Below are 15,000 nucleotides of genomic sequence, written 5' to 3' on the forward strand. Positions count from 1 at the left end.
TTATTTTCAGAAACCATGTCCAGAGACAGAGGCTTCATTTTTAAGCCGAATCACATTCTCTTGGTTAGATAAATTGATATGGAAAGGCTACAGACAACCTTTAGAACAGTCACAATTGTGGGACCTGACTTATGAAAATGCCTCATCGAGGATTGTAAGAAAATGGGACAAGAACTGGAGGAAAACCACTGCCAAGGCTTACAAGTATGTACAATCCGTTCTTTAATTTTCTCTTTCTCTCTCTTTTTTTTTCTGCCTTTTTTTTTTCATTAGATGTAATGCATAATTTTTATACAGAATTAGGGGAGGTAATTCTTTGTTTTGATTAATAACATTTTACAACTTTTTTCCATTATAGTAGCTTGGTGTAAATATGATTTTAACCAGTTGTCAATGGGGCTGTTTTGGCTCCAGATGGTCTAAACGCAGTGGTATATCAAAAATGGAAGCCTAATGCCTTAGGCTATTTTCCCGCTCTGGCCGTGGCCAAGCGCTACGTGCCTGATCACCCAGTGTGCTGGCCAGATGGAAAGCCATGACAAAATGTCTTATCCCTAGTGGCTGGTACTTCCGGCTTTAACGGGTTAAGATTAATTTTCCAAATCATTGTTAACTTTTTTTTTTTTTTTTTTAGTTAATCAATTATATAGCATATGAAGCTTATTTTCTGGGTGAATCTTCTTGTAGAGAATCCTGGAAAGGAGGATGTTCAGGCAAGACACTACTGTTTATCTTTACAATTAATACTAAATGAGATGTTCTTTGATGTTGAATGATAAAAGTGGTAAGATTACTAATTAATCTGTTACATTGTCTATTTTGTCATACTGTTACTGTTTTGGGATCTTGACTCAAATGGGCACATGATGAAATTCTCACAATAAATTAACTGCAGAGCTAATCTTGAAACTTTCATCTAAGTATTTAAGGTTATATGACACAAAGCATGAATATTAGTGAGTAAAGAAAAATAAACAAGGGAAACAGATGTGTATCATACATGTGTATGCATGTATTTCATTAACCAAATCCCGACAGGCCCGGCGAGAAGTGGCAACCCCCAACGCCGGGCCTATGCAATATTGCATCGGGAATGTCACACTGGTGTGTCGCCCCATCATCAGGCATTTAGCTGTGTGACACACCGTCATCATAGGGTTAAGAACAGTAATTGATTTACTCTTTATATACTTTCCTTCTTCTTTAAGGACTATTTCATTATAGGGTGTTGGTATTTCATAGTTGTATGAGAAATCTTTAATGTATAGATTATTTAGTGCTGACTCATCATCTGAATTATACATCTTTGTAGAGTGTTTCTTTTGTGTACAGCATATTTATCTATGTGGAATATTTATACATTTTTCAGTGTATATGTATGTCTTTGTGGAGTGTTTATAAATTTTACAATCTATATAAATGTGGAGTTTTTCCAAATTTGATATTTCAAATGTTTGCTGTTAGGGTTTTATTTGGACTTATTGACAATAGATATACTTTTCATATAATTGAATTTATTTATATTGTTTGTGTATAAACTTAATGCTCTCAGGAAATTTTGGGATAACTTTGGGTAAGTGCAAAATGAGTCTCAAAGCATGAGTGCTAAAATATCTTGGCCTACCCTGCAAATGCTCATGAACTGTAATTGTAGTAAATAAAAGGGAGCCTACTTGTATTCCTGGTTATTTACTTTTACAGTAAAGTAAAAGCTGAATTTTCAAAGTATTTTTGTTAGAGAAGTGGCTTTTTAGCAATTGCATGGCAAATACCTATTTTTTTTTTCATCATGTATATTTTTTTTTATGTATGAATGAAATATGAATAGTGACAAAGTATTGTCACTGATCAATTTTTTTTATTAAATCATTGACACTGGGGACATGCACAGTCCACTGGTTTTGTTTCATTAATTTTCTTTCATTATAGGTAGTTAGGTTTATTTTGCAAGTGCTTGTTCACCAAGGAGTCACTAGGCCTACCTTACCCCCACCTGTGTAACTTTTTTACCAACAAAATTGAAGGAATGTAGTAAACTGGTGAGGTAAGGTAGGTCTGCTGATTGACCTTTTGTTGATTAACCCATTGTATATAGGTGCCATGACATACATGTCAGCACCGATTAGGCCTAGAGACGGGAGTCAATGCGTATGTGATGCAACATCGGGATCTGCTCATAGTTGAATCGCGCACACATCATGAAGTATTCTGGCTATAACAGCACTAGCTCTACAATTGCAGTGTTCCAAAGTCAGCCTAAACCTGCATTTTATGATGGATTTATTGAAAAATATTGTTTAGGCTAGTCTGAGCTGTCCAGAGGGCGGAGAAACCCATTCCCCGTCCCTCTAATTTTTAGCCGGTGCCGCTAGTGTTGTAGACCACCCGCCTTGATGGCAATGGGTTAAGCCATCTTGGTGAAAATAATTAATAAAGCGAAACCAGAATGGACAGTGTGTGCGTACTTGCATCAAAAGCTTTACGCTTTCACTAATACAGTGAAGGCAGAATGTTTTTATAACTTTGCCTCTTCTTTTAAAAGTAGTGTTGTAATCTAGATTATAATTTTTATTATGCTGATGCAAGACCCAGTACATTATTTGCATTTTGATGTATTTTGATGAATATCCATGAGAAGGTTATGGTTCTTAAATGATAATTGGTTTATATAGATGCCAAATCTTTAAACGTAGCAGTATTTTAAAGTATGTTTCTTGAAGACCCTTTCCTCTTCCATAGGGAATGTATTTTGATGTTTAAATAAAATATAATGCTTGCTCCTTGGAAAATGCTTATATGATGATGATGTAAAATAAGCTTACATCCCCATGTATTTTCTGGATCTTAGATCTTAATCGTACATATGTTAGACATAGCATGACCTTATATGACTACAGCTGTCTAAGTAGGGATTAGAAATGTTGTAATGTGGCATGAATGGAGTAGGTTAAGGGAGTATAAGGAGTTCATGCTGTTTATTTATAATTTATTTTTTGGTTTATGAAACTTTAATGTTTATGACTAAAACAGTTATTTGTCTTTAATGAATTTGCTTTATAATTCAACAAAAGTCTTACATCAGAAATTATTAGTTGTGTTTCTTGTTCTGAAAAGGTGATTATCTTCCTGTTGGAACTTAACATACTTACACAATAACTGAATAAGTTTCCTAGAGAAAGAACATATATATTCTTTGACAGTTTCTAGGATGTAATGACTACACAAAACTAAAAACAGAGAAATAGGAGATGATGAGGATGAGGATGAAGAAAAGGAAAAAGAGGATGTGAATTCCTTGTGTAAAGAAAGGCTTTTCAACATCTTCTCTTCTTTCTAGAAAAGGGGAATCCCATACATCTGCCAAATACACCAATGACTCGGCCCATGTGGAAATCTCTGGAACTGCAGGGAACAAAGAGCACTATCTTTCCATTTTGCCGACAATAGTGCGCACGTTTGGGCCAACCTTCTTTTTTGGAGGTATTCTCAAGCTCTTCCACGATATCCTGCAATTTGTCAGCCCACAGATTCTAAGGTGAGATTTAAAAAGCATGATGGCCCGAAGGAAGAAAAATTATATATTTCATATTTCTTAAAGAAGTGATGCTTTTATAAATAACATTTTTCTATAACTCTGATGTCAGTAATGGTTTCAGAAGAACTAAACCAGTGGGAGTGCATGAAACTTACATGGGAGCATATATTTGGCCTTCATTAAAGAATTTCTTCGTAGTATATTCCTGATCTCTCATATGTTAAAAGTCAAATAAAGCAGAAATAGGTTTTCATGCCAACAGAAGCATTATTAGAGAATAAAAGGAAATGATTCTCCTTTTTCATATATCTGTATGTATTTTATTTTGTATTTTTTTCTAGTGCCTTAATCACCTACATTGAAAGCGATAAAGAAGAAGAAAGTGAACCAGTTTGGCGAGGATATTTTTATGCTTTCTTAATGCTCATCTGTGCACAAGTGCAGTCATTCTTGCTGGCTCAGTACTTCATGAAGATGTTCATTGTGGGCCTGCAGATTCGCACTGGAGTCATCTCTGCTGTATATCGCAAGGTTGGTTTTATTCTAGTAGATTACACCACTTAGGCACAGTGACAGCTATACAGCATCATTGTGGCAACCTGGTCCTTTCAATTGCCCAATTCTGACGACTACATTGCTAGATACTGGGCTGGTCCTGGATAACCTCTTACCTTAACCCTCTCTGGACGGGTGGTACAGCATGTGTACCGTGCATTCAAAAGCCCAGTGGCTGGGCGGCACAGTATTGTGCCAGCCATTCAATTGATTTAGGCCTAATAATTTGAACGCCCCGGCATTTGGACATTCAAGGCTAGAATTCCCCCGTCGGGGATGGGTTAAGCTGGAACAGTAGCTTGGAGGCTTTATCATTTACAAAATCTGTTGTCTCCCAGGTGATAATAGGATTTCCTCTTGATGTTCCTGAGGATGGGGAAGTTTATTATGGTGGTTTTGGGATAAAGTTGCACATTTTCTTCTTCAATGAAATGCAAATGTAAAAGATTATAGAAATAATTGTCCTTGAGTGTAGTAATCCAGAAAGCCAGAATGATAACATAACAATGACGATTTCAGGCCCTGAAGATCTCCTCCTCAGCAAGGAAAGAATCTACTGTTGGAGAAATTGTTAATCTAATGTCTGTGGATGCTCAGCGCTTCATGGATCTCACCACTTATGTGAACATGCTTTGGTCAGCCCCAATGCAGATTGCTCTTGCCCTTTACTTTCTCTGGGATCTCTTGGGTGAGTTGTCTGTGGTGTGTGGACTTTGGTGCATTAAAGGCCTGGAGTAATAGTGCCTAAGTTTTCTTGCTTTGCTTTTTCCTTTTATTTTATTTCAGCAACAGCTGCATTGTATTCAAGAAAATAATGTGTAAAACACTGACTTTAACAAAGTATTCAAAACTTGATATCATATTTCTAATCATGGATGGAATCAGGATATTGAATGGTTCGAATACCATCTTTTTGAATGATATAATGAAAAGGGTCTTTTAATTTTCTTATTTGTATCTTAACCTGTTGACGGAGCTGTTTTGGCTCCAAATGGTCGAAACGCTGGGATATTTCAAACGCATAAACACAATGTCTAATTTACATGCAATAGTCCAGGTTGTCATAGTGTCATAAATACTTCGGTCACATTTTTCAAAAGTCACAGGGCAAGTTCTCTTGGAATGACAAGCAAGGAAAGAGTTTATTAGAAGGAATTCCTATTCTTGGATTTACTTTACCCCTTTCCTTTATATGTATATTTGACTCAGCAGTATATTTTTTCTTAATTGTGGGTGTTATTGTTAGTGTTATGACTGCTATTATTTGTGTTTATATGACATCATTGTTATTGTTTTCTACATTTTCATTGATTTGTTATTTTTTATTATTTTGTTATTTTTCTAGGACCGTCTGTTCTTTCTGGATTGGCGGTTATGATTATTTTGATCCCAGTGAATGGGGTCATGGCCAACAGAACCAAACAACTCCAGATTAAACAAATGAAGAACAAAGACCATCGTGTAAAACTCATGAATGAAATCTTGAATGGAATTAAAGTGAGTTTGGAGTATTGTCATTGCTGTTGCTGACATTTGCATTGCTGTTTACTCTTGCATTTTGAGTTCATTGGTATTAGTATTTGTATCTAAGTTTTCATGCTTTTTATTAAAAAGTGATAAAGATAGGAAAATTGTTTGTCATGCATTGCACATTTTAGAATGAAGCTTACATGTTTATATATCCAAAATGCTACCTGTTTTGTAGACTATACTACACTTTCTGTATGTAAGATTATGTTTCCTATTAATTTTCTTTGTTTCATATAGGTACTCAAATTGTATGCTTGGGAGCCCTCATTTGAAGACCAAGTTCTCTCAGTGCGAAATAAAGAGATTAAGATATTGAAGCAGACAGCGTACCTTACAGCTGGAACTTCTTTCATTTGGACCTGCACACCATTCTTGGTTAGTTATCTTGAAATCATGTAATTGTTTTTCAGTGACAGCTATACTTAGACATTTACCTAATTTGGTTATTTCTTCTTCAGCTTGAATTTTACCCTGATTTTTGTGAATATTCAGACACACTTTTGACAATTTATTTAAACTAATTATGGACCCAAAGAAGCAACCTATCTTATTTTATTGAAGCACCAGTCTTTTATGTTGCTAGATACAAATGAAAGCCTGATTGTCCCTTGGAGCTGTCAAAGGCTGTCACTGCAGTCTTTGTGGGTAGATCATAGACCTCAGGTGATTATCATGTAGATTTGACTGACAGCCCAGATAAGTAAATGGGGTGAGGTCTGAGGGCTGAGAATTGGGGAGTTGTTTTATGGCATTTGTTGCATAATATTTTGTTAATTATCTCTATCATATGAAAATTAGATTTTAAGATAGGTCTTATAAATCAAAATGCAACTGTCTATGTCACTATACCATTGCAGCAAGCTTATAGCATGGGATAAATGGCTAATATGGCATGGAAGTTCTGGTGGTACATATTCTATCAATCAGTTTACCAACGAAAAGGTTTGTTTGGATATACACCATCATGATAAGGAAAGGGTTGATCACCCCTGCTCGTATCTCCGAATGTTTTCTCCGAATACGAAAAAATAAAGTTGCGTTTTGTCCCCCCCTAAAACAGTAATACTTCTATCACATTGAGTATAAAGAAAAAAAATGAGTTGATATGGACCCTGAACTACAATTTTAGTCATCTGCAGAATTGATGGAACCTGTGATATGACAGATATAAATTTCTAAAAACAGTAAAATACACAAAAAAGCAAAACACAAATATGGATCTAGCTCTACAATGAGTGAATAAAAGGGAGTGGGAAAAATCAAATTATGTGCCAGAAGCTGCCTTGATCAGAAATAAAACTCATCCTGGAGCCTGTGTAAGCAAATCTATACCCCGTCGGCAACGGGTTAAATGAAAGCACACTTATGTTTTATCTATGTAATTTTTCTAGCTGATTACATTACACAATTTGTATTAAATGGAAATAACTAGACTTCAAAATTTTAAAAAGACAGTATTAGCTAACATTATTATTGTGATGCAGGCATAAACTGTAGGAACATAGAATGGATAAAAGAGTAGATCTCTTTAGGGGAGTGATTCTCTTTACTCATATTCTTGAACTATGAATTTCATCATCATACATTTTTCCAGGTAACCTTTGTCATGTTTATGACATATGTTCTGTCAGATCCATCACATGTGCTGGATGCTGAGAAGATTTTTGTGTCCATTACTCTCATGAATATTCTGCGTGATTGTATGACAAGATTGCCTCATGTTATATCATCAGTAATAGAGGTATTTGCAAACAGTAACTACAAAATATTCTTGTGGGTCTGTGTTTTGGAAATGGATTTACTTAATTAGTTGTTTCTGGATTTTCAGAGATGTATGTGAATGTGGAAGTATTTTTCAATGTACTTTTCTGTGTAGGATATAATGTCTGGATTAAACCATTTTTAATCAGAAGCAGTTTGTTCCCCTTTTCTACAAAGTTTTACGGCCAGTTTGTGAAAGTAATTATTGCTTTCTGTATGACTGGAGAGACAATTTTTTAAAAGAAACTTTTGTCAGTGTAAAACTCTTAGAATTACTTGGGATTAGTTGATATGGTTATGCCTCACCAATTGTGTTTTATGGGATTAGTTGATATGGGTATGTCTTACCAATTCTGTGTTATGGGATTAGTTGATATGGGTATGCCTCACCAATTGTGTTTTATGGGATTAGTTGATATGGGTATGTCTTACCAATTCTGTGTTATGGGATTAGTTGTTATGGGTATGTCTCAGCAATTCTGTGTTATGGGATTAGTTGATATGGTTATGTCTCACCAATTCTGTGTTATGGGATTAGTTGATATGGGTATGTCTCACCAATTCTGTGTTATGGTTTATGTAGTGTGTTTTTAATATTGCTGCCACTCCTTTTAACCCATTCGCGCCGGATGACGTGCTGACACATTTTGTGGTTTTTGCGTCAGACACTGGCGACAAAATATTTGGCCAAGGCCGGCGCTCGGGGTGTGTGAGCGGACAGCCCAGGCTCGCGGCTAGTGCGCCCGAGAATCCCGAGGCGTTAGGCCTATGCGTTCTAAAACCCCGGGATTGTGACCATTCAAAGCCGGAATCGCCCCGGTGTGAATGGGTTAAGAGATGAGATTTAATTTGATCGTTATGATTGGCATCATTTATTTCCTCCCCACAGGTGTCCTTGGCCACTTTTGCAACATATGTTAGTTTGTCTTCAGAGAATGTCTTGGATGCACAGAAGGCATTCGTATCACTAACTCTTTTCAACCTGCTTCGTTTTCCTATCTCCATGTTGCCTATGCTTATATCAAGCTTGGTGCAGGTAAAATTAATGAGCTGTGATGTTCTTGTATTCTTGTTTCTGTGTTGCTTGAGATTCCTTTTTTTTATGGTTTGTTTATTCAGGTATATGTTTTGTTTCTATCATAATTAGCTGTTTGATAATTGTGGCAAGCACACATATATCTCATGATGTAATATATATATTTGATTTTAAAAGTATATGCATAATATAAAAGATGAATAGTTATGTTACAAGTCATATTCAAGGTAATTATTTAATTTATTGTCATTTGATAGGATAGTTTCTTATAGCTTTTGGTGTAGGGAAACCATTTATCTTTTGTTATTAGGGGATAATTTGAGAGAAGTTGCACTGTATGTTAATGATACTTAGTGATTGAAATATATATGTTAGATTTTTAAAAAGTTGCAGGTAAAAGTGGATTTCTACTCTTTTTAATGATCATTTAGTTCTATGCTGATTTTAAAAAATTATTATCTAAGCCTTCATATCTTCTCTTTTAGATGTCTTTTTTGAACAATATAATACAGTTGATGAGTTAAATCAAGTGTCATGCTCATTAAAAAAATATATTAATTGATAAGGATTTTGCAGTAATTCATAATCTAATTTGATTTATATATATGAAAAAAACAACAACAACATTATTTGCTGATATAACTATTAAGAAAGATTTTCTTCTGAATGGGATGTCATTTACAAGTTCTTATTTTTTTAAGGCAAGTGTTTCCCTGAAAAGAATGAACAAGTTCATGAATGCAGATGAGCTGGACCCAAATTGTGTGTCAAAAGAAAATACTGAAAGTAAGTGTTTTTTAATGAATATTTGGCAACATATACTTAAGCTATATAGTCAGTTTTATATATTATGGAAGTATAATGCAGAGAGAGAATCTCTCTTCATAATCAATATGAAGATAGCTGATATGAATATCTACCATATGGTATAAAAATCATAGAAAAATTATTATTGCTATTGTAATAATACTGATTCCCCTAATGCTCTCCTCCTCCACTCTCAACATGAACTTTACAGGCTTCCCAGTTGTGATGGAGAACGGAACTTTTGCTTGGGGTCATGACGAAGAAGATGGACAACCTGTACTGAAGGGCATCAACTTACGGGTCTCAGAGGGCTCTCTACTGGCTGTTGTTGGTACTGTGGGGGCTGGAAAGTCCTCACTTTTGTCTGCCATTCTGGGAGAGATGGAGAAACAGTCTGGGAGGATTAATGTGAAGGTGATAATTATGTGAATGACAGATTTTATTTTAGTTACTTAGGAATTTGAGAAAGATGATTACCCATGGAAGGAATATGTATGATTGCAAGATCTGTGTAGTGTAATATATAACTACTTTTATTTCACTTCAGGGCCAAATTGCATATGCCTCTCAACAAGCCTGGATACAGAATGCGACTCTAGAGGCAAACATAACGTTTGGCCAAAGTCATGAGCCTAGTTGGTACACCTCCTGTGTTCAAGCTTGTGCCCTACAGCCTGACCTGGATATACTTCCTGGGGGAGATCAAACGGAGATTGGGGAAAAGGTGTGTCGTAGGCTTCAAGTTTTTAGAGACTGACTCTGAAGTGAATTCTTTTCTCATGTGTTATACTTTTGAGGTAGTGTAGTTATGCTGTTGTAACACGAGTTTTTTTTTCTTCTTTGTGTAGGGTATTAATCTGAGCGGAGGACAGAAGCAGCGTGTTAGTCTTGCACGAGCTGTTTACGCAAATGCAGATATTTATCTTCTTGATGACCCGTTGAGTGCCGTGGATTCCCATGTTGGCAGACACATTTTTGAGAATGTCATAGGACCCCAGGGTTTGCTTAAGAAAAAGGTAATTCTACTGTTTTTTTTATGGCTATATTGTTTTCTATATAGGAATTCATGAGAAGATAGAATGAGTTTGACTTTGTTTAGAATATTCTAGAAACACTATAACTATGTTATCATTAAGACTTTTGGGCTCTTTACATATTCCAAGAGCTTTTGTTTTGCTCTTTAATTTGATTCAGCAGTGTTTTTCTCTCTCTTCCTTCCTTCCTTCCTTCCTTTCTTTCTTCCTTCTTTCCTTCTTATGCTCCTGTTTGCCTGTCTGTTATGTTTTTAAACCTGTGTGACAGGCATGTTTCATGGGATGGGGAGCACTTTTATATTGCATTTTTCATGTTGTTGAAGTTACAAACTATTAGAGGACATCCTACCAAATGCTAATTCCTATTACAGTGCTTTTATACCTTTTATAGACTTATCTATCATACTATAAGTATGATAGATAAGATGCCTATCCCAGGCTGTACATCTTAAGATGTGACTTGTCCCAGAAGGGTTGATATAGGGTTTCCTCAAGCTTCATTTAACTCTGTGTTCAGATTTGAGTCTAGCATTATCACTCTTTTAACCAAGCATAACCAGGGAAATAGAGAAGGCAGACATAGAGCATTGCCATTTCCTTTTTGCGGGAAGTTAGAATCCATAGTCTATGGGCAGAGGGTGGCTCTGGAACCAGGGCTGAGTCACAGAAGTGGAACATGGACTTTAATGAGTGCCTCTTCACAGACTCGCATTTTGGTGACTCACGGGCTGACCTACCTACCAGTGGTGGACAATATAATTGTCCTGAAAAATGGTGTTGTAACTGAGCAAGGAACTTACAAACAGCTGATGGAGAGAAAGGGAGAATTTCAAGAATTTCTCTTGCAGTACCTGTCTGAGGCAGAGGAAGAAGATGATTCTCTTGAAGGTGTGTTCATATACTCTGTGATACTATGATTTCTTTCCCATTATTTTCGTCTTGTTTTTTTTTTTTTTATACTCATGTTACTACATAATTATCAATAGAGGTTGTTAATGACTATACATTAGTTTTCATAATGATTTAGCATAACTCCTTGATGGTAACTGCTATGATGTAACTATCTTACACACTAGACTCACGTTTGTTGCCGAAGTTATTCATTTTAGTTCATATGAGAAGTTTTTTTGTTTTTTTTCCCATCTTCATTACTTCATATTCTTTTTTCTCTTTTCTATATACCATAGTTTTTTTTTTTCAATATCAGCAGTAATAGTGATAAGTTGCTGGATTATCAATGTCAAGGGAAGCTAAGAAATATAAAATGCTGTGTAAGAAGATGAAAAGGAAAAAGAAATATATATACATATATGTATACAGCTCATAAAAAGAGTTAGAGAAGATTGATCACCAAATTTTCAATTGACAAGTATTTAGTGTTTCTTTAAATGTAGGAATAGCACTCCTAGTTATGGCAAATAATAGGATAGTAGAAAGAGCATTGCAATTACGAATTGAATTCTCTATCTGAACTATATTTTCATCATCAACAGAAGTAAGCCACATTGAATTTTTCTGTAACAAATGTGACAAAATATAAAGAAGAGATGAAAATTAAAAAGAAGAGGTACATTTGGATTCCAGCATAACATATTAGGAAGAGAGAAAAGAGATTTTTAAAAATGTACATGATAAATCAAAGGATGAAGTTTATCTGATGAATGAAAGATATTTATGTATATTGCTTGGTAGGAACATGGTTCTATATTTTTTTCATATTTTTTACAAGTGTTTAAACTTTTGTTTAAGGAGCAATGTTTAATTGCAAGATTTAGATTAGATATTGAGGAGTATAGAGAACAATGACCTAGAGTGAGATTATCATATATTTTTACATGGAAGTTTTGGCATAAGTAGACATAAAAACTTGAGTGTAGTCATGGTTAATTCTGTCAGAGTTAGGTAAATGTAAAGGTATCATGTATATATTTGTGAAGCTGTTTGGTGAAATTATTATTTTTTATATTGTAAATGGCATTTGCAGTTCTACAAGCAGATAAAGGTAACATAAAAGATGTTATATAGTTACTTATTATTGTTTGGATAATAGTTACTAGAAAAATAGTTTAGTGTTAAGTTTTCTTTTATACTGCTATCCACTTGCATGAATTAAGGGGTAAGGGTTATGCTTTTCTTCATTTAGAATACTGTACTGAAGTCTTAATCATATATAGGACTTCAGTGCTACATGAAATGGCAGTGTATGGTAATTGTATTGTAATGTGTGGTTTACAATTGGATGTTTTAATCTTTGTAATATGTGATCCAATTCAAGTGACATTACATCAGTATTCTCTTTACAGTGCTAAAATTTATGAAAGTGAAAGAAATTGCTGGAAAACAGTTAACAATTTCATTGATATGATATAATTTTTCTCCAAGACACAGATACAAAGCTCAGTTTCTTTGCCTTCATAGAATAATTTGTGCATTTGTCATTTTACCCTTCTTTGCTTGATTTGGGCTATGGAAAATGCTTTGAAGAACTAGTTCCCAGTACCTGCAGTTTCACAGATGTTAGAGGGACACACACAACCTAGTATATCATTTTTGCACTGTAGCTGTTTGTAATAAACCTAGTTCATTCTAATGAATCAAGGTTTATATCATGAAGGTATGTGGCTAAAAATCTTGGGCAAGAGGGTTGTCACCAAGTTTTTCGGTGGTTTAGTTTATATTCAGCAAAGACTAATTCTTCATACCTGAATTGTGTTGACAAAGCCTCTTATTACTCTGCATGTATGTAGCTATCAGCTTAGTTATAACTAAAAGCTTTTATAATGTGAGAGAAAATTTCTCCTTTTAGAAGTAATAGGATGGAATACAGTCCATGTGATACCTTCCCTTGCTTTATCATCTACTAATGATGAATGATGTAACAGTTTAGGAGAATGTTGTTAGGTATCATAGATGCTATGTTTAATTTTTCATTATGTTTCTCTCTCTCGTGCTCTCACACACACACACACACACACACACACACACACACACACACACACACACACACACACACACACACACACACACACACACACACACACACACACACACACACACACACACACACACACACACACACACACACACACACACACACACACACACACACACACACACACACACACACACACACACACACATGCTTAAACACGCAAACGCATACGCATATAAATACATACGTACACATATACATATGAGGATATTTTGTTATTTGTTAGACAGAAAATAAGATTTCTGGTTACCCAAAATTTTTAAGTTAAAATTCTAAATTACAGGCAAGGATTGGTTGAATACTTAAATTTCCAAAGAAATTTGAACTTTACCCATCATGGACAGGTGCCCAAACCAGTCATTGACTGGCTGTTTGTGAAAATGTGCATCACTTGTTTGGTGACTTCAGTTGTTTACTGTGCATCCATATTCCAATGTTTTTATATGTAAAAGTGAAAGAAAAAGTTTTTGGTTAATTTTAGAAAGGTTCAGCTCTGCATCCAGTACACAACTCATGCTGCTGGCTTTATATCACAGTGAATCACATTCATTATCTCATGGAATTCTAACAGATTGCATTCTTGAATATATTTTAGGTCTAGAGGATATAAAAAATCAGCTGGAGAGTTCTCTTGGTCGGGAAGTAGTTGAGCGACAAATACGACACAAGAGAGCAAGCGAAAGCGAGAGTATTTCAGAACAAGATATGAAGTAAGTGGACATTTCAACTTACCAAGAAGGAAACACAGCCAAAAGTCTCAATATATGTACATAAGCTACTGTTTATCTTCTTGATTATGATGTTAGTCGGGTACTAATGGAGTTTCTTTCTGCAGCAAAGACAATAAAAGTGGTGTTTTACGCCGGCGTGGTAGCAAGAAGATTAGTGAGTCTGAAAAAGGAAAACTGGCAAGTGATACAGTTGCTACTAAAGATAAGAAGATTGGTGAAAAGTTAATAGAAACAGAAAAGGCAGAAACAGGAAAGGTAGGCTTGGATAATTTTACCTGGTCTTTATAACTGGGATGATCATTTTCTAATATTGGTATAGTGTGTTGATGTCCAAAGTGATTTGGACTCAGGTGCATAAATAGTTTGATGCTATTGTATAATGTTGTGGAACTTTTTCAGGTTCAAATGTCTGTCTACAAATACTACATCAAAGCTATTGGCATTATCCCAGCTCTACTCACAATATTATCTTACACTGCTTCCAATGGCTGCACTGTTGGCTCCAGTATCTGGCTGTCCAGGTGGGCTGAGGAACCTCTGGAACCTGATGGCTCACTTGATACTCAGAAAAGGGACATGTACCTTGGTGTGTATGGTGCACTAGGCATATGCCAAGGTTAGTTCATTCAGTTGATTTTTCACAGCACCCATGCACACATACACATGCACACTCACACTAACATGCTCACATGTTCACATTCTCCCACACTCACACACTCCCACACTCCCACACTCCCACACTCCCACACTCCCACACTGCCACACACACTGCCACGCACACACTGCCACACACACACTCAGAGACGTGTATGGATTGAATAATAATACTAGCACACACACACACACACACACACACACACACACACACACACACACACACACACACACACACACACACACACACACACACACACACACACACACACACACACACACACACACACACACACACACACACCACACACACACACACACACACACACACACACACACACACACACACACAGACACACACAGAC

General features: G+C 35.7%; 1 protein-coding gene across 7 annotated transcripts in view; it reads left to right on the top strand.

Moving 5' to 3' along the window:
* The window catches only part of LOC122262636 (multidrug resistance-associated protein 1), a 53,125-nt gene that overhangs the window by 7,750 nt on the left and 30,375 nt on the right, over positions 1-15,000 (top strand). For 3 of the 7 annotated variants that reach the window (XM_043030723.2, XM_043030721.2, XM_043030724.2), the window contains exons 6-21: positions 11-204; positions 1,553-1,573; positions 3,338-3,535; positions 3,877-4,066; positions 4,610-4,778; positions 5,436-5,587; positions 5,858-5,995; positions 8,271-8,417; positions 9,119-9,203; positions 9,436-9,638; positions 9,772-9,948; positions 10,073-10,240; positions 10,963-11,146; positions 13,846-13,960; positions 14,086-14,236; positions 14,381-14,597. In XM_043030723.2, coding sequence (XP_042886657.2) covers positions 11-204; positions 1,553-1,573; positions 3,338-3,535; positions 3,877-4,066; positions 4,610-4,778; positions 5,436-5,587; positions 5,858-5,995; positions 8,271-8,417; positions 9,119-9,203; positions 9,436-9,638; positions 9,772-9,948; positions 10,073-10,240; positions 10,963-11,146; positions 13,846-13,960; positions 14,086-14,236; positions 14,381-14,597 — 2,509 coding nt within the window. Of the gene's footprint in view, positions 1-10; positions 205-1,552; positions 1,574-3,337; positions 3,536-3,876; positions 4,067-4,609; positions 4,779-5,435; positions 5,588-5,857; positions 5,996-7,214; positions 7,362-8,270; positions 8,418-9,118; positions 9,204-9,435; positions 9,639-9,771; positions 9,949-10,072; positions 10,241-10,962; positions 11,147-13,845; positions 13,961-14,085; positions 14,237-14,380; positions 14,598-15,000 lie in introns of all 7 variants that reach the window. The other 4 variants (XM_043030726.2, XM_086543515.1, XM_086543514.1 and 1 more) reach the window with 3 other exon arrangements.

The sequence above is a fragment of the Penaeus japonicus genome, unplaced genomic scaffold, assembly GCF_977035675.1.
Source record: "Penaeus japonicus unplaced genomic scaffold, GWHDUDI00000001_assembly GWHDUDI00000013, whole genome shotgun sequence".
NCBI lineage: Eukaryota > Metazoa > Arthropoda > Malacostraca > Decapoda > Penaeidae > Penaeus > Penaeus japonicus.